The sequence below is a fragment of the Miniopterus natalensis genome, chromosome 17 (assembly GCF_054644295.1).
Source record: "Miniopterus natalensis isolate mMinNat1 chromosome 17, mMinNat1.hap1, whole genome shotgun sequence".
Classification (NCBI taxonomy): Eukaryota; Metazoa; Chordata; class Mammalia; order Chiroptera; family Miniopteridae; genus Miniopterus; species Miniopterus natalensis.
Window position 1 is genome coordinate 3,707,531 of NC_142097.1, and position 21,176 is coordinate 3,728,706.

General features: G+C 38.7%; 1 protein-coding gene across 1 annotated transcript; it reads right to left on the bottom strand.

The window, feature by feature from the left end:
- Nucleotides 1-575: 575 nt before the first annotated feature.
- On the bottom strand, nt 576-20,582 carry ZNF286A (zinc finger protein 286A). Its single transcript, XM_016196420.2, has 5 exons — nt 20,297-20,582; nt 19,326-19,414; nt 15,540-15,654; nt 13,091-13,183; nt 576-4,740 (listed from the first exon to the last, which is right to left on the bottom strand). The coding sequence occupies exons 1-5, from the start codon at nt 20,331-20,333 to the stop codon at nt 3,512-3,514; spliced, it is 1,563 nt and encodes a 520-aa protein (XP_016051906.2). The 5' UTR covers nt 20,334-20,582; the 3' UTR covers nt 576-3,511.
- Nucleotides 20,583-21,176: the final 594 nt, after the last annotated feature.

Genomic DNA, 21,176 nt, shown 5'->3' on the forward strand with positions numbered 1-21,176 from the left:
TGTAATTTAAAATTTACACTAAATCAGTTTTTTACCCTATCTTGCCTAGTTTTTTTTTTTTTTTTTAAATATTTTTATTTATTTCAGAGAAAGGGAGAGGGATAGAAACATCAATGATGAGAGTCATTGATTGGCTGCCTCCTGCACACCTCCTGCTGGGGATCAAGCCTGAAACCCAGGCATGTGCCCTGAATGGGAATTGAACCTCAATCTCCTGGATCATAGGTTGATGCTCAACTGCTGAACCATGCTAGCCAGGCTTGCCTAGTTTTAACTGTATGTTTTATATGAAGTTCATTTTTCTCTCCCTTCCCCCCACCCATTTACTCTTGCTTAGTGAGTGGCGCATGTACTTGACTGGACTCTTTGACAGAAACATCCTTCCTCTACTCTATCCTTCTTGCAGATACACGGGCTGTGGAGGGTATTCTCCAATTCCTGTCTCCAGTTGTGAAGCCCAGATGAACAATTAGAAATGTGACTGGTTTCCTGAATGATATGGGTATACTTTATGGTTGGCCTTTATCTCTTAAAATATGCTTAAATTAGGAGAATTTAAAAGCAATTTACAAAAGTTTCTGACAATAAATATATAAACATCTTTATTGACAGTGGGCCAATAAGAGCAGTCAAATTTAGTTTATGAGTAATCAAAAACGTATGAAAGGCAGACTGCTAAAACTTCCAAGATTCATGTCAAGGTACACACACACACAGTTGGATTGACCACCAGGTATAAAAAGAAATACTGAAATGCAAAGAGCCAGAGTTCTCAGTAAAAAACAGAGCAAATCCTTTAATGCCACTTAAACTGCAATTAGATTACGAACTTGAGTCTCTGGAACTATCAGATAGCTCCTGGTTAAGTGGTACTCAGAAGAAAAAAAAGCAGATTCCTTAAGGTCTGAAGGAGTGTAGGGTACAGCACCAGCTAGAAGCAAGAGTAGAAAGTGAAGCACCTTCGCTATCATGTTTCTTATCAGGATGCTTAGTTCTTAATCAGTAAATAAAAGGGATGGGGGATAGTTACTCTTAATTTCTACTGATGGATGCTTAGCTACTTGCTTTAGACTGAATGTGTGCCCCCCAAATTAAAGTTGAAACCTAATTCCAATGTGATGGTATTAGGAGGTAGGGCCGTTAAAAGGTGATTAGGTTTTGATGGCAGAACTCTCAGGGATGGGTCAGTACCCTTATAAAACAAGACCCAGGCCTCAAGCCTCCCCTTGCTCTTTCACATAAGACACTGAATCTGATCTTGGACTTCCTAGTCTCCAGAACTGTGATACTGTTGAATATTTATGTAAGTCACTCAGTCTATATTTTGTTATAGCAGCCCAAATGGACTAAGACATCACTTCATTAAAATATGTGTGTGTGTATACACACATGAAGGGGGGGGGGAGGAGAGAGATTCTACATAACTTATTGTTCCAGGTCCTTTTCAAGGTCACATAATTGCTAAGCAGAGGTGACAGAATTAAAATCCAGCTTTGAAAAGCTCATGATTTTGTCAAATTTTGGGCTCCAAATGATGCATTTATTTTTCACTCAAGCATTTGGCATGTTGAGAAATATCAAGTATTTTAGGCTTCCCAGAGATATACACTCTCTGCTGCAACTACTCAACTCTGCCATTATAATATACAACAGCCAAACACAACATGTAAATTGATGAGTGTGGCTGAATTCCAATTAAACATTATTTACAGAAATAGCAGTAGATGCACTTGGTCTATGGGTCCAGGCCACAATTTGTCAACTCCTGCTTTAGACCAATATCGAATATTAAGGTGATGAAAGGGTTGAGATCCCTTTCATTTTGTTCATCAGCCATTTTCCTAACCTGGTGTCTAAGACCTTGAGTCTTCCCAACCATCTAGACCCCTTTCAATGTTTTAAATTCTTTACAAAACCTTTCCCTGACCCTTTCAGCCCCATTTCTTTCATATTGTTTGATTTCCATCATTGCTGGATTTATGCTCGATCCATCCCTAATGACCTTGCTCTACCACCACTTTTTAAAACTCTATTCTCCTATTGTTCTTCAATAATAGAACTAAAATTTACAGAGAGGGAATTGTAAGTCACAGGGGCAATTTGGAGGGGGCAAAACATGGACTGGTGGTGTTCAATGTTCATAAAAAATTTTAGAAGGGGAGAAATCTATAACTACTTTTCTTTACTTGTTCTACAGAGTGTAATAGATTACTTGCAATAGAGTGACCCCCCCTCCCGACATTTGTACAGTGTTTAGCTAAATATTTATTTGAATGTTCCCCTGTGTTCCCAATCCCAATGCCGGTTTTTGGTCACCCATGTAAGTATGTCAATATATCATGTGGTTTCATGCCTTTTCGATCTTCTTTAGGGCTCTGGGATATAGCAAATACTAACCATGATAGAGAGAACAAGAACAAAAAAAATGTGGGTAAAAATGAAGGTCAGAGAAATGGCCAACTTGTTCATAGAGGGAAGCTGTTTATCCTCAAGTGAGTCACTGTCCTGTGAGTTATTTTCCATATGTGACATGAAAGTATGTCCTTGTGTCTCACAGGTGCTTCAGTTATTTTTCTTGACTGGGATCCTAAATATAACACACTGAATCCATCACCTTTTCGGACCCTCAACATCCCAGTGGCTTTTTTTCAAAGTGACAAAGCATAGTTTACATAAAGCAGAATAATATAAAGAAATGAAATCTAATCCTGTAATTATAGAAAACCAAGGATTCATTCAATAAATGCCAAGGATAAGAAAAGAGGGACTTGATAAAAAAGTAGAGTTAAGAATTTGACCCATACTACTTCAGGGTAACTTTCAAGGAAGTAGAAAATGAAGTTCTATACAGCCGAAGGACCAATTGTCTAAACCTATGACCAGTATAATCCATGTGAACATAACTCAGAACCTGCTGTAAATACATTCTCTTTATGTTCATCAAATTTGAAAGTAGTCTTTAAGGGGAGGGAGGGAATACAAAGCATATTACAACTCTTAACCTTTAACTTTTTATAGTTAATATAAAATAAATGACACTGGAGAAATGACACCATCTGTAAATCTTGACTTCTATTTTGGATTCAAAGAGGAACAACTGTGTCTTCCTGATGATAAGGATATGAACCCTCTGCTTAACCTAACAAATAAGAACTTCCTTACAAAGTGAAAATCTATAACAGGGCTATGATGTGAAACAGAGAAACTGGATCCCCCAATGATTATATTGCTACCCATTCGTAAGGATTTCTTGAATATCCATAAAAGGATAGGATATTAGGGAGGGGTTAGGGATCAAAATCAAATCTCTGGCTAGTAGCTTTCATAATTATCAAATCAATGTATACGAGGAACATTTTGTTTATGGCTCAAAAATCTGTACTATGAAAGTAAAATTAGATGCATACAAAATTGGTTTGTAAGCAGCATTTTAAGGGTCTTCCATTTAAACACTCTTGGATTTAATGCAGTGGTAAAACCAACTTACATTTAATTCACATTTAGTAATTTTTCAAGGTTGCTCTTCTGTATGAACTCTTTGATGTCTGATGAGGGATGAACTGCACTTAAAGCTTTTCCCACATTCATTACATCTATAGGGTTTCTCTCCAGTATGAGTTCTCTGGTGTTGAATAAGAGCTGATGAATGAATAAAAGCTTTTCCACATTCGTTACACTTGTATGGTTTCTTCCCAATATGAATTCTTTGATGTTTAGCAAAATTTGAACTCCGGCTGAAGGTTTTCCCACATTCATTACACTCATACGGTTTCTCTCCAGTATGAATTCGTTGATGCTGAACAAGATGTGTGCTCTGACTAAAGGTTTTTCCACATTCACTACATTCATATGGCTTTTCTCCAGTATGAACTCTCTGATGTTTAGTAAGGGATGAGCAATGGCTAAAAGCTTTCCCACATTCCTGACATTTATAGGGTTTCTCTCCAGTATGAGTTCTTTGATGTTTGATGAGTGCTGAGGAATGAATGAAAGCTTTATCACATTCATTACATTCATAAGGCTTCACTCCAGTATGAATCAACTGATGCTGTACAAGATGTGTACTTCGATTAAATCCTTTCCCACATTCACTGCATTCATAAGGTCTCTCTCCAATGTGAATTCTCTGATGTATTGCAAGGGAGGAGCTTTCTGTAAAGGCTTTCTTGCATTCACTACACTCAAAGAGAATTCTAGTATGAGTTCTCTGATGTTTAGTTAAATTAGCTCTATGGCTAAAAGATTTCCCACATTCATTGCAGGTATAGGGTTTCTCTCCGGTATGGACTCTCTGGTGTCGAATAAGCACTGAGTGGTAAGTGAAGAGTTCACCACAATCATTACATTTGTGAGGTTTTTTCTCTTTATAGGTTCTCTGCTTTTTCCTTAAGTTTGATTTCTGTTTCAATCTTTTTTCAAGTGTATGAAAGGCATAGGATCCTTTTGGAACTCTGTCTTGAGTGAGGACAGACTTTGGACTAAAGTTTTCCCAGTATACATCATGCTCATGAGCTCTTTCTTCAGGGTGTGAATTCATGTAAGTAAACATTTCTCTCAAGTGTCTCCCCTGTTTTCCCTGCTGATTCTCTAACAAATTTTCACATTCAAGAGTTGTTTCCAAGCTGGTATCATAGACACTATTCCCTGTCAGTCTGTCTATTATTGCAACCTGGCATGATTCTTCTTTGGAAAAATCTTGCACTGAAGTTGAATCTTTGCTCTCAGGTCTACTCTCTGAGTCTGAAAAAAATTGGAAATGCAAATTTCCTTCATTTTCTGTGCTCAACAAAAAGGCAGTTCTGTAACAGGTAAAAGTTAATGAAGGCAAAAAGCATGCCTTCAATGAGTAAGTGGATTTGACTCATGAGATGATTCACAAAGAGAGGCAAATGGAGGGACATGCAGAGTGTATGCAAAGAAAATAAATAGGTCATATCCAGGAGAGTCAATGGGAGAAAGATGACCAGAAATAAAGAAGGGATGCAGATGAAGCAATATATCACTTGGTGCACAGGAAATGAGCATACTAAAATCAGAAAATGAGCATACAAAAATACTACTGTAATAATAAATATCCAGGCAGTTATCACCTTAGTGTTGAGGACAGTTATACCTTTTAAATTTTCAGTCATCGAATCCCACTCATATCCAAATATGCATTCCATTTCCAGTTTAATCTTCCCTAATGATGCTTTTCTAATACACTCTGATCAAAGAGCTCCTATGAGCTCCCAAAGATATAATGGCAAATATGTGAAAATTATACATGCACAAGATTATTCATTACCACAGTAACTGAGGTAGCAAAAACTTGGCAACATATCAAATATCCTACTATAGAGAACTGATTAAATAAATGATGGTGTGTACATACAATGGAGTACCATGGAACTTTTAAAAAATAAAGATCTCTACATATTGCCATAAAGTGACCTTCAGGATATATTAAATACCCCAGCAAACCATGAATTAGTGTGTATACTCTGCTTTCTGTGTAGGGAAAAAAGGGGAGATACAAATATATAGACATATTTGGTTATATTTTCCAAAACCAAGGACAGATCAATAAAATACTAATAAAAATGGTTACCTACATGGAAAGTAACAAAACAGAGGAGGGCACGGATGGAAGCTGGACTTCTCTAAATATACCTAATATAAATATATTAGAATTTTTATATCCAATATAAAACTATAAAGCTAAAACAATTTAAAGACTGTGGTTTAAAGAATAGAGCAATAGAACAGAACAGCAAATTCAGAAATTAACTCAAGTATATATAGGAAATGAGACTATAAAGGTGTTATTTTAGTCAATGAACTATAGACAATTTGTTTTTCCAACAAATGGTGCTATGACTGATTAAACATTTAGAAAAAAATTAAGTTAGACCTGTCCCTTATTCCATATAGCCAAATGAATTCTATTCACTCATCTCTCTACTCTTCTACCCATTTATTCAACAATTATCAATTGAATATCTACCATACACTAGGCACTGGGGAAAAAACACAGGCCCTATACATAAGAGAGAATTTAGCCTAACATTCACAAATACATATAAAATTGTACCTATAGTAAGTATTACGTAATAAAAGGCAAGTGATGCTATGAAAGAATATAAGGGAATCTAGGGGATCAGGGAAGACTTCCCTGAGGAAGTAAAACACAGCTGAAATGAAAGTGGGTTGGGATTCAGGTGAGTGTTCCAGGTAATAGGTCTAAAAGCACTAAGTCGAGTGCTTCAGGTAGAAGGAACAATATGTACAAAAGCCCTGAGAAGAACATTCAAGAAAAGCATAGTGGGAAACAGCATGGACTTTGAAATCAGAACGCACAAATTTAATCCCAGCGCTGCCCCTTACTAGCAGTGTGACCTGGGGCAAGTTATATTTAACCTCTCTACTTCAATTATCTGTAAGATGGGGCAATAACAATACCTACGTCATGAGAAATAATAACACCTACCTTAATAAGCATTAAATGAGAATAATTATAAAGCATTTAAAACTGACACAAACTAAAAGTGCTACATATAAAATATAAATTGATGCAAGGTTAGTATAGGTAGGAAGTAGAGGTCTCAAAGTGTGGTCTGTGGACCCCTGAAAGTATGTAAATTCAAAACTATTATTTTCAAAATAATAGTTAAGTGCTACCTTTTTCATTGTCATGACATTTGCACTGATGTTGCAAAAGTAAAAGTGGTAAAACTGCTCATGTCTTAGCATGAACCAGGACAATGACACCAAACTTACTAGTAGTTATTGTGTTCTTTACACCATGTACTTTACTAGTAGTTATTGTGTTCTTTCCACCGTGTACTCTTGGTTAAAAAAAAAAAAGCCAGTTTCATGTAAAGATGTCCGAGTAAACAGTATTATTGCTATTATTTTTAAATCCTCACCCGAGGACATGCTTAGAGAAAGGGAGGGAGAGAAAAACACAGATCTGTTGCCTTCTGTATGCTCCCTGACTGGAGATCAAACTTGCAACACAGGTACGTGCTCTGACCAGGAATCAAACCAGCAACCTTTTGGTGCACAAGACAATGCTCAACCAATTGAACCACTCCCGCCAGGCAACAGTAAACATTAATTTTAGAAAACTTCAAATCTTGAGAACATGCCTTTTTAATGTTCTGGATTGATGAAATAGGAAATATCCATACAGCAATTCTGGTCATATCACAGTATGACAGTTGTCTTGAAGTTGTCCCGAGATAGTCTGAGTTGTGAGCTGAACTAGCCACTTTCTTCATGGACCACATTTTTTCTTGGAAGAACAACTGACAGACAAATTATGTTACCTGTGCTGGATATTTGACAGATATTTTCTTAAAAAAGAACAACGTGATCCTGTCACTTCAAGAAAAATTTGAGCTTTCAGGAAAAAAATCAGAATTTTGAAAAACTTTTAACTACCATTGATAGCCTGATAGCTAGTCCGGGGCCCGACAGCTGGTCTTCCTAATACTTAAAAGACTTTTCTGACAAGGTCAATGGTGGTATCAAAAATTGTTATTTAAAAAAAATTATTAATTTTAGAGAAAGGGAAAGAAAAACATCAATTTGTTGTTCCACTTATTTACGCATTTACTGGCTGATTCCTGTACGTGCCCTGGCCGGGGATCAAACCCACATTTTTTTTTTTTTTAAAATATATCTTTATTGATTTCAGAGAGAGGAAGGGAGAGGGAGAGAAAGAGATAGAAACATCAATGATGAGAGAGTCATTGATCAGCTGCAGCCCACAAGCTGGGCATGTGCCCTGACCGGGAATTGAACCCCAATCTCCTGGATCCTAGGTCGATGCTCAACCGCTGAGCCACACCCGGCTGGGACAAACCCACAATCTTGGCGTATCCAGACGATGCTCTAATCAACTGAGCTACCTGGCCAGAGGTGTTTTTTTAATATTGTATAATGTAACATGTCAATATTTGGAAGATCTGCATAACTCAGTGAACCAATATTTTCCAAAATATCAATAGATTTTAATATAAGAGTATGAAAAATCTATGGGTATGGTTTCAGATGCCACACTGTTAACTTGCTTTAAGAAACTACCACTTGCTCAGTTTTGGTGTAGTATCAGAACAGCCATAAGTGTCAAAAGGCTATAAAGCACTCCCTTTCCAACTATATATCGGTATGAGGCTGGATTTTCTTTTTCTTTATTATTTTTTTAATCCTCACAAAGGATACGTTTTTATTGACTTTAGAGAGAAAGAGAGAAACATAGAATAGTTGCCTCCCATACACCCCCAACCGGGGATCGAACCCAAACCTTTTTTGTGTGTGCGTGTGTATGGGATGATGCTCTAATTGACTGAGCCACCCAGCCAGGGCTGGATTTTCTTCATACAGGTCAACCCAAGTAACACATCACAACAAATTGCATTCAGAAGCAAATGTGACAACATAGCTGTCTTCTATTAAGCCATACATTAAAGAGATCTGTAAAAATGTAAAACAATGCCATTCTTCTCAATTAACATTTTGTTGTTGCAGAAGATAGCTGCTTTTATAAAAATTGCTATTTGTATTAGCAGGTGATGGATGTATAACTATTATTTTAAATGATCTAATAGTTTAAAATCTTTCTCAGTTTTAATTTCTAATCCAGTAAGTATTGGTAGATGTAACTCATAAACAAAAGCTCTTTAGGGTCCTCAATAATTTTTGAAGTTATATTAGGTCCTATGTTGCCAAAACACTGAAGAACTGCTAAAATCGAGTAAAAAAACAGAGGGAGAATAGGTGTAAAATAAGGTTGGATAACAAGAAAGAGACAGATTTTGGAAGACATTGAAGGCGTTAAAGATTTTGGTTGTGAAGAGCAATAGGAAGCCATTGAAATGTTTTACGCAAAAAGGTGCTATCATTAGATTTGTATTTTGAAAACATCACTTTCATGATATAAAGAATGGAGAGTACATGGAGGCAAAGGGGGAATCAGGGAGATTATCACTACAGTCCAGCAAATGAAAGGGAGATAGAAAGGTATGTTAACAATGAAGAAATATTCAGAATATAATCAGATAAATACAATAAAGATTTGGATAAAGGAGAGAGAGGGAAACGTAAAGACTGTTCGTAGATTTATGGCTTGTAAAATTTGGTAAGACAGTGAGTGTCACTGAGACAATTACTGGAAAAAGATCCTATTAGGGGCTGGAGAATTTGGACATATATCAGGCATTCAGTTTTAAATATGTTGTATTTGAAATATCTTTGATATAAGCAAAAGGAGACATCAAACAGTTACACAAATGTTCAGAACAGGAGCCCCAAGGAGTGGTCTAGGATGGAAACACAAATTTAGGATTCATCTAGATAACCAATGATAATCTAGTTATGAAAAAATATGAGACTGCTGAAAAAGATAGGAAAGGCTGCAGAAAGTGACCAGTTGGACAAATCTGGCCTTCAGGCAATTATTTGTTTGGCCCACACTGTTTATACAAAGTTTTTAGATTAGTTGCCAACAGTTAAAAATAGGATGATTTCACATAAAATTCAAACTTTGGGTTTCTCTTAGAAAATTCCCCCCCAAAACTGATGCATACTGAATGACAACCATTTAGAGCAGAGGCCGGCAACTACAGCCCACTGCCTATTTTTCTAAATAAAGTTTTATTGGAGCACAATCATACCCATTCATTTATAAACTGCCTATGATTGTTTTCATACTACCAAGGCAGACTGAGTGGTTGTAGCAGAGGCCATATGTCCCACAAATCCTAAATTATTTACCATCTAGCCCCTTACATAAAAAGTTTGCCAACCTCTGAGCTAAAGCTAATGGAATAATCGCTACCCTTTACAGCAAATGGTCTTCAGTCTGCTTGCTTCACTCAGGTATATCACCACCTGGCCCATGTAGGCACTTGGGTTTACGATCCCAGATATATAGAGGAAAGGGAGATTCAACCCAAACACTGAGCCATTTAAACATTTAATTGTTCAGAAAAGATTCTAAGATACAATCAGAGAAGTAGAGGCAATTACAAATGAATTAAAGATTTAAAGGACAAATTAAAAGACAAATACATTAGAAGAGAATAGAAGCAAATATTTCTATAATTTTGGAGTGAGAAAGGACTTTCTAAGCACTAATTAAAACACAGAAAATAGAAGATTGTACATTAAAAACCACAGGCAAAAAAATAAAACAGTACATTAAAAACAAAAAGGCAAAAACTAAAACAACAACAACTGTACTATAACAAAGAATATTTCATATATGAAGAGTTCTTAAGAATATGGCAATATCTCCCACCGAAAAAAAAAGGAGAATGGAGGTGAATAGGCAAATAACAAAAATGAGCAGGCCTACAAGGTAAAACAGACATATCCACATCACAGGGGAAGGTTTTAAAACTCCCCAAATGGTCAATAAAAGAATATTAAGATTACAGATCCTGTAACACAAAAACCCACACCTGAAACCTATATGTTCATATGAACCATTGTCACCCCAATACATTTTATAAAAAAATAATAAAAAGATATCCCAATTTAAAAAAAAAAAGAAAGAAAAAAGAAAACAATATTAAGGAAAGATTTTCTTTATGAGATATACATACACATACATATAGTAATTAAAACAGTTTGTTACCGGAACACAGATAGACAAGTAAACCAGAGAACTTATGATAGACCCAAGAATACATGGGACCTGGGTTTACCAGAGTTACCATTACAAATCAGTGGCAAAAGATAAGATTTTTCAATAAATAATGTTGGACTATTGGCTTTAAGCACAAAAAAAGATAAAATTTGTCCCCTATTTCACACCATGTAAAAAAACAAACTTGTAAAACAAAACTTGAATATTTTAGAATAAAGTACAGATTATCTTTGATAATGGAATAAGGAAGATAATTCATAAAAAGCACAAAATACTGAAAAAATTAATAAATTTGGTAATACTAAAAATTTAATATTTTATATGCATAAGACAGGATAAAGTAAAACAAGCCACAGACTAAAGAACTTTTTCTCTCACTGATTTATAATGGTATTTCTGTCATGTATTAGTACTTAAAATTATACATAAAGAACCCCAACAAATAGAAAAGATGTCAATGGCCCAATTTCAAAAAATGGGCAAAGGACATCAACAGGTAATTTATAAAAGAAGAAAACTAAATAGCTAATACCCATACAAAATACTCACTCTCTCTCACAATCAGAGAAATGTAAATTAAAAATTGTGAAATACCATTTCATACTCATCAAATTGACAATTGCTAAATCTAATAGTGTCAACTGCTGGCCAGGATGGTGGTGGGATCCTAGCAATTCCTAATAAAGTGAAACGTGGTATCTTAAGACCAGCAATTCTTATGTTGGTTATCTACCTGAAGATAGTTACTACTCTCAAGATGAACACGGGGAGTCAATAAAGGAATGATCACTGCAATTCTCTTAGTAATGGCAAAGAAGTAAAAATAAATTAGTTTATTCATACAATGGACTTACTCCATAGTAGTTAAAGTGAATAAACAGAATATATTTCATATATAGTAACACGGGTTAATATCAAAATATAATGTAAAGTTTAAAAAAATGGGTTATAAAAGTATAATACTATATCTATATTTTGTACATATTTATATATATGTACATACATTCACACACACACACACACACGCTAGGACATTTCACACCAATTGCACAAATTGGTTATTTCTAGAGAGAAAAAGAATAAAAGGACTTTAACTAAACCTGTAATATTTTTTTTATTTCTTAAAAAGTAAAAGATACCACACACTGCCCTAGCTAGTTTGGCTCAGTGATTAGAGCATCGGCCCATGGACTGAAGAGTCCTGGGTTTGATTCTGGCCAAGGGCACATAGCTCAGTTGTAGGCCTGATGCCCAGCCTCAGTCAGGGTGCATGCAGGAGGCAACCACTCGATGTCTTTCTCTCACATTGATGTTTCTCTCTCTCCTCATCCTCTCCCTCCCCCTTTCACTCTCTCTGAAAAGCAATGGAAAAAATATCCTCAGGTGAGGATTAAAAAAAAAAAAAAGACCTATAAGAATGGCTAAAATTAAGATAACAGACAATATTAAGTGTTAGTGAGGATGCAGAGCAAGCAACTAGAATGCACATACTCTGCTAGTAGGAATGTAATTGGTACAATACTTTGGAAACTTTTTTTTTTAATCCTCACATGAGAATATGCTTTTCATCAATTCTAGAGAGAGAGGAGAGAGGGAGAGAAAGAAAGACGGAAACATCAATGTGAGAGAGAAACATTGATCGGTTGCCTTTCATATGCACCCTGACTGGGAACTGAACCCGCAACCATTTGGTGCTCAAGACAATGCTCTAGCCAACTGAGCCATACCAGCCAGCGCACTTTGGAAACCTTTTGACAATATCTATTAAAAGTGAACGTGGAACTACCCTCTGACCCAGAAATTCTACTTAATGTATATATCCAACAAAAATGCATATATGTGTTCATCAAAAGACAGAATGTACATAGCAGCACTACTCATATAGCTAAAAACTGGAACCACCCACATGCCCATCTCAGGAGAATGGATAAACTGGTATGACACAATGAAAGACTGTATAACATGAATGTATCTCTCAGTAATTTCAGTGAAGGAAGCCAGGCACAAGAGTACACAGAATATGATTCTGTTTATATAAAGTTAAAAAACAGTCAAAATGAATCTGTGGTATTAGAAATCAGGATAAGATTACTCTAGTAAAGAGGGAGGTGCCTTAAAGAGAGCACAAAAGTGCTTCTAGGGGTGCTCATGCTAAGGTTGTTTCTTAATTTGGGAGCTGGTTACATGGATGTGTTCAATTTGTGAAAATTCATAGACCTATACAGTTATATTTTATATTAAAAAAAAGGAAGAAAAAGAGGCAAATAAAGCAAAATATTAGCACATTTGATTTTTTTCTTGACTTTTGTATATATTTAAATTGCTATATAATTAAAATATTAAAAAAATAATAGCATATAGGTACTTCTAATAGTCTTTCTTAAGCACTGAAAAATGCCAATTCACTGTCCTGAGGGACTATTATTTCTGAAGACTCCCATCTATCTGACTCACCTGAAGAGCTGCTTTTGGGGACTTTTCTCTCAAGCATCCATGGTTCCTTTCCATTCTCCAAACTGTAGTTCTCAGGCTTGGAAACGGGAAGCCCTGCTCATTAAAAATTTTAAAAAAAGAAAGAAATAGGACTTAGCTATTTGTGATGGGCACAAACATCTATCCCAGAGCATAGTGTCAAACCTGTGATCTACAGAGAGGACAGAAATTACAGAAGATCTAGAATGTAAGATGGACCTTTACATGAAGCTTTAAGTATTTATAGCAGGCACCTGGGCCTGGTAACGAGTTTATATGCACTTGAAAACACAAATGTTTGTGCCTGTCAAAAAAGAAGAGAACTTCTTTTTTTACTGAGGAAAGAACTTCTTTTTCTCTTCTAGGGAGATGCTGCAGATCAATTCTTAGCTTAGGGAAGAAGTTGGAGAAAATGGGACCCCAGGGGCAGCACCACACGTTGTAACTGGTAACTAGAATTTTTGTCTCTGTTTCTCCTTTCTTCCTTCTTTAGTTACTAGAACCCACTTCTTAGGGAATTTATTACATGAGGTCTGGGAGGGACTAACATAGTTCTTCCCACACCCTTACAAACACATATACGCGTATGTGCGAGTGCATGCACATACACACACAGGTGGGCACAGGGTCCAAACTGCCAAGAGTACCCTATCTCCATGGCTCTAGTAGTTTCACTGATCAACATGGGACCCTATTGCCGAAACTCTCAGGATAGAAGCACTACTTTTTTCCTTAACTCTCTAATTGGAAGAATAATATAATCTGAGAGTTGCCAACGGCCATCTCTGCCACATGGGGGGATCCTAAGAATAAAGTCAATACAGGGCAAAGCCAAAACACATGATTAAAAAAAAGAAAAGACACTCCTGATTATATATTTGATTCTCTGAATCAAGATCCCCCTTCCACCCCTTGGGAATGGAATCTAACACCTAAACTCTATCTAGACCTATCTCTCCTAATTAACAGAAGCCTTCATCTTCGAGGGATGGGCTCCAACGCTGTTACCTGAGGACAGTGGTGGAAACCCAGCGCAGCTGGGAGAAGGGGCTGGAAAATAAAAGAAATATTTACCCATGGAGGAAGGGTAGGGATACAGACCAGGCCCAGCATTATGAGTTAGGGAAGACAGAAATATTTATAAAGTTCACACCTTCTAATCTAGGTTCACAATGTCCAGCTAAGAGTGAGCTTAATCAGATAAAAAACACCCCATCTTTTCCCACCTCCCATCAACATGCTAATAGGTTAACACTTTTGCAGAAAGACAGTAACTAACTGAAATTAACGCCATAAAACCACATTTTGAGGGCACAGATGAGGAATAACACTTGGGCTACAGTACTTGACAGAAGCAAACATATGATGTACTACTCATATCCACCTTCATGATGTTTTCAAATCATGGTGTGGGCAGTAGAGTATGAGTAAAAAGCAAAAGTCTTACTGTTGCTCAGAGACTGCAATTTAGTTTTATCAAATGACTATTATTTAAGAAACACAACCAGCCCGGCCGGGCATGGCTCAGCGGTTGAGCATCGACCTAGGATCCAGGAGATTGGGGTTCGATTCCTGGTCAGACCACATGACCAGGTTGCGGGCTAGGCAGCCGATCAATGACTCTCTCATCATTGATGTTTCTATCTCTCTCTCCCCCTCCTTTCCTCTCTGAAATCAATAAAGATATGTTTAAAAAAACACACACAAAAAAACCCCATAACCAATAGAGAGAGTAACTATATAGAAGCACAAACACCATTCAACCTTTTTGAGTCCTGAGCTGTGCATATGAAAAGCACAGCTTTATGTTACCCAGTAGACCACATAGCTAGGGGGACAAAAAGCAGAGGAGAGATGTTAGAAACTACAGATTTCTAGAAAGTGAGGTTGTACTTTATCCCATATCAATATGGACAAGCTGTCAGTGTGGGCTTTTAGTTAAAAACCCGTAAGGCCACAAACTTCAAAGAAGAGAAATACCTTAAATGTAATTTCCCCTCCCTAGGGGTAAGCCTTGCAGCATAGGAGTAAAGGAAAAACTAAAACAACCATCTGAAAAACAAGCCAGGCAAGATCAACTGTTACTCAATTCCAGAAGATAGTCAGGAAAAGGTTATCTCTCTTTAAAAAATAGATACATTTATTTAACTTACGATAAAGGTTTAAGAAAAAAAAAAAAAAAAAAGGTTTCCCCCCTTTAAGCTAGCGTAAATTAGGATTCTGTCACTTGAATCCAAAGAATCCTAATACAAAACAAGCATAGACAGTTCACCAAGAACCTAGAACAGAGAGATTTTTCTCTGGCTCCAAAGGGATTCACACTTTGACTCCTGAATGGCAAAGTGAAGGCTTTGTTAAGCTATTTCACTTTCAATAAGGTAGTGAGGTCCCGTAAGCAGACTGCAGAGTCACAATGAGAAGTCATCCTTACAAAGCGAGACCAGGTTCCTATAGTTCTCCAGCATCACGTCCCTTTGTTCAGGATCCAGCTTCCCCCACTCCTCTGGGGTAAAGTCCATGGCCACATCCTTGAACGTCACGGGTGCCTAAGACACAAAACAAACTTTTGTTTGCCATCTTTCACTTGACAGCATCCCTTTCACCCCCCAGTTGCTGGTGTGCTGGAGCAGAGGGATTGAATACATTCAAAAGGGAAAAATGACAGTGATGACAAGTGTTCCAATAGTGTTCAGATTCTAAATAGCCTATGTAAAGTCACTGGGTACCAGTTATGTGCCAAGCATGCTGTGCTAGGTTCAGTATGAGAACCAAAAGAAATACAACCATGGTTTCTCCATTGAGAGACTATAATTTTTCTGGGGAATAAAGAGTTAAAACATGAACCAATGAGTAAACAATGGAGTTTGGCAAAGTAAACAAAATACAGGCAGGGTAGGGAAAAAAGGCAAATCTACACAACCCTCCTTGCTAGTCCTCAATAAAAGCTTGAAGAATCAATCTAGCCAATAAGAAGATGAGTTGAAATACAGACCTTGTGAATGGAGAAGTCATGGAATGAAAAGACTGGCAGTAAGCACCAAATCCAATTAGTGTGGAATTAATGCAAGGAACAAGCATTAACTGAAAAATGATGGCGACAAACTGATCAAGTGTATAGGTATAACTCATACATGTTTATGTGTAAATACCACAGAATTAGGTTTCTATAAGACAAAAAAATACAAAGGTGTAAGGAGGTAATACATACCTTTTTATTTATTTATTTTTAAAAAAATATGAAGTAGTTTATTTTTATATTTTATTCATTCTTAGAGAGGGAGGAAGGGAAAGATAGGGAGGAAGGGAGAGACAGAGAGAAACATTGATGTGCAAGAGATACATTGATTGGCTGCCTCCTTAAGGGGGGTCGAATCCACAACCTAAGTATGTGCCCTGACCGGGAACTGAACCCGTGACCTTTGGGTGCATGAGACGACACTCCAACCGAGCAACACGACACTCCAACACCAGCCAGGGCATTACATGCCTTTTAAAATAAAACCACTGAGAATGGGAATAACATTCCAAGGTTGTTGAAATAAATTATATCAAATTCTGTAACTGGCTAGAAAACACTTTCTATTTAAACATTCACGAAACATTTGCAAAAGTAACGAAGTAAATTTAAATAAATTCCAAAGCATAAACAGAACAGAGCAATAACTGATAATTGGGAAAAAAAAAAAAAATCAGAATATCAAAATAATAAAATAAAATGCAAAACCAATGCCAAATTGCTAAAACTGTACTCAGAGGTAATTTCATAGCTTTAAACACTTCCATTTCATTAAAAAATAACGTAAATAAATGAACAAAGCATACAGGTCAAGTTAGAAAGAACAACAAACTAAGAAAAACAGGAAGGATTACAGGATAAAAGCAGAAATTAAGAAGGGACAAGAAAAACAGGAAAGCTGGGAAACCTAAATAAGGTCAATAGGTTACAGTACTGTATTAGTGCTAGTTTCCTGATTTTGGAAAGTAAAAATAAAGTGAGGTAAAATGCCAACTTTCAGAGAATATGAATGGAGAGTACATAAGAAATCTTTCTACCATTTACAACATTTCTTTAAGTCTTAAAGTATTTTAAAATAGTTTCCAAAAATGGACATAATCTGAGACTTAAAAAAACAAGAATCGCCCTTGGAAAATAAAATGTAAATCACTAAGTAGCCACTAAGTAGACAAGAGATTTTGAGGAAAAATGACCGTGCTCTGACAATCTGCATATCCACAGCTAAAATGACACTCAATGGGAATAAACTTCCAGACCATTAGAAGAAAAAAACCAGGACAAAACTGCAAACCATTGCACAACAGGCAGAAAACAACACAAAAGAAACAAAGAAAGCATAGTAAACAGAATTATAAAAACCACATGGCAAAAAAATTTGAAACATACAAGTAATCATATTAATGTGAATGAGATAATTTCCCTTTAAAAAGGGGGGGGGGAGCCTAATTCTGCTTCCACAAAGACACTCCTAAAAACACCCCAGAGTTGGGGATGGGAGGTGGGAGAATTTGAAGGAAACAGCACATGTCCGAACATAGTGCAAGTTGAACAAAAGCATATAGGAAAATATGCATCAAACTGTTATCCTCAGTAGGGAGCAGCAGGGGGACTGAGTTTGGTGGGGGAAGTGATATTACTTTCACATTTACATGTTCACGTTCTGTTCACCTGGTTACAACCACCAAGGATTAAAACATTAATATTTTAAAAAAATCTAACAAAGACATAAATCAATCCAGGCTAATTCTAATAAGATGGCCATAAATTTCGCAACACACCAAATCTAACGCAATGCAAAAAGGAGGAAAGTTTTTAAAAATGTCCATAAAAGGTTCAATCTACCCCAAAGCTCTAACAGTCTTGAGTCTAACAGCAGTGTTCCTCTGGCTGCTGAGCCTGCCGCTGTAGTTAAGGTAGTATTAATTCCACCTCTGATTCATGGGCGGTATATGTGTTTCCATGTGTGTGGAGGTATATTCCACAGGTCTGCCCAATCTGAGAGTTACATTCAGATCTGGACAATAACTGGCCCAAGGATGGGGCTAATACCCGTTAAAGAGTTAATCCCTGGACTTCTGGAATGACTGGGAGGGAGGCGGCCCTTTCTGGTCTTCAAGGTGGGAAGGGGCCAGGGCTAAGAGAAAAATGTGCTTGGGAGGAAAACCCACACAGAGAAGAAAAGGGCAGTGAAATGGAGAAAACAGGTTCTAATGTTACTACTTGAGCTCTATTTCTAGTCAGACCTGGATTTTTCAGTTGTTAGTCAATAAACACCTTGTTGCTTATGTCAGTTTGAGTTGAGCTTTTTTTTATCAGCTGCAACTTAAGTTTCTAGACTAGTAAAGTTTTCAAAACCAAGGTAAGGCAGCTGAGAAACCAATGAAGACATGGAAGTATATAAGGATCCTGAGAAGTCACTTTTACAAAGGGTACCAATGTGCACTATGGGCTTTTTACACTTGGGATCACAGTAGCAAAGAAAAAGGCTAATTCAGGAATCTTTGGGTGGTGGCATGCCACACACATCACAGAGAGCTCTTTTCTCTTACCCAACTTTTGAAATAAAAATTTCAAATACACAAAAAAGTTGAAAGACTAATACACAAATCACCCATATAGTACAACCACCACATAAATTCAACAATTCTTAATACCTGCCCTTGTAGGATAGATTGGAAAGTAAGCTGCTTCACTTCTAAACTTGCCACTCATCACCTTGGAAGGCTGGATTTGAACTCTAAATAAAGCCTTCCATACGTTCTCCTTTTCAAGCGCTCCTTTGAACTTTTGAGTACGTATTATTTTCATAATTCCCTCAGCACTAAAGATGCTTTCTTAAATTCTTACTTAACAGTCAAATGTATGTTGTTTCCCCTACAGAAAAATAAATTTTAAGGTATGCCCCACATTTTCTTTTAAAAGTTTCCTAAATTGCCAAGCTCAGAAATTTGCATACAAGGAAGAGTAATACTCCTTACATGCCTGTTGACTGACAATAAATACTAGATGCAGAAGACACTATGGATTAGTAGAAAACATTTTCTACTGAGTCCATTAGCCCCCTAGTAGTCTTAGAATTAGAATTCAGCTCTCCAGATGGGCTCTAATAGACAAAGAAAAACCATATCGAAAAGAAGGGGGTGCGTTTGTACTCTGAGAAATAAGGTGGAATTTCAATAACCAGTAGAAACTCACACTCACCTGGGATCTGGCAGTGAGGCGCAGAGCTGCCACTTCTCCATTTCCTGTGCTCCTTTCTTGGGAAAACAAAGAATCCTGGGAAGACATAGCTAAGGGCAAGAAAGCAGTAATTATGGGATCTAAACCCGTCTTGCGATTCAAATTTACAAGACAAAATCCCTCCACCATACTAATGATGCTCCCTACAAACACTGCAACTGAAGGGAGCCCAACTCCTGACCCTAGGATCACGGAGAATGTGCAGGAATGCTGCTACTTGAGGGCTTAAATTCATTGTTGCTATAATCATAACACCTACTGGTAGGTGGCACTCTGTAATCTAGAAATTAGAATAAGTCAGTTTATTTCCAAGTTTAATGTACATTAAATTAAGAAAACTAGGCCCAGGTCTCAAAAATCACCCCGCAAGCTTATTTTAAACATAGATTACTGGATCCCACTTCCAAATAATTATTAGTTGAGTCTGAGGTGCAATCTAGAAATCTAATAAGCACCCAGGGGTAATTCTGACATGAGGTCACAGACCAAACTTCAGGAAAAACCGGGTTAGTCCGTTACTGACTTCTATCCCTGTTTTCTACTACGCAAAACAAAAATATATGCGCTACTGAAATCGTAAGATTATTGTGCAAAGTGAAATAACAGATGTGGGGAAATATTTTTTTTTGCCAGCCAAAAAGCTAAATTCTCAGACTCACTGATAGTTTGGTAAAAAGAACGTGAGAGAAAAAGTACATGAGGCTCGCCCGTGCCTCAGAAACTCACATCTGGCCCCCATTTTGGGGCGGCTCTGAAGGTTCCACGGTGCTCCCACGCCAAGCCCCCCGCTCACTTCAGGAGCCCAGCCACGTCCCAGACAAAGGAGGCTGGCGGGGCCGCCCGCCCAGGGCCACCTCCCGAGGCGGCCGCTCTCTCCTCGGCAGAAGGCACGCGCCCTTCCGTCCACAACACTTCACTTCAGCCACCCTCACCTCTCCTCTCGGGCGTTCCGGCCAAATCCCGCTCCATCGTCACCAGTCCGCCGGCTTCTGAAGATTCCGATCCCGCTCCTCAGCTTGGACCGCTCCGCACGCCACACAGGGGCCCGGCCCCCTCCCGCCTCCCCTCGGGGTTCCGCTGAAGGCTGCGGTCAGGTCCGGCCCCGCGTCGGCCTCGGCCCTAGGATGCCGGCACCGGGGAGCCCGGCACAGGACCCCGGAGACTGGGTCCTCAGGTGCCCGCCCCTGCCGCCGGGAGCGGTACCCGCGGGGACGAGCAGCTGCAGGAGATGGCGCCGGGGCTGCCGCGGAGGCACAGGCGCCGGGCCCGGGGCTCTCGCAAGCCCGCGCCCCGCCCGTCGCGCCCGCGGGCCCCGCGCTCGCCCCCGCGCCCCCGGGAGGCTGCCGCGGCGGGAGGGATTCGGCCGGAGCGGGAGGGGCTGGGCTCAGGGTCCGCCCATCGAGCCCCTTTCACAGACGCGCGCTCCTGCCCCGACTCGGCGCAGACTGACGCCCCGGGGGCCGCCGCCGGAGCCGCGGGAGAAAAGCGGCCTCGGGAAGACCAACTCACCTCCCATCCGAGCTCGACAAAGGCTACGAAACTTCTCGGGCCAGCTCGGCGTCGCGCATGCGTAAGAAGGAGGGGGCGAGGCCGGCGAGCGGCACTCAGCCCCAGAACTACGATTCCCAGAAGCCTCTGGGCGCGGCCCGACGCCGTTTCTCAGGAGGTGGGAGCACGCGCGGCGCCGTTGGGGGATGCGAAGGCGAGGCCGGCTCCTTCCTTCTCGCGAGAGCGTGGGGCGCCGGCCACGGCCGGGTGCTGGGCGCCGCCGAGTCGGTCCTAAGCTGGTCTAACGTACGCTTTCTGGGAGGA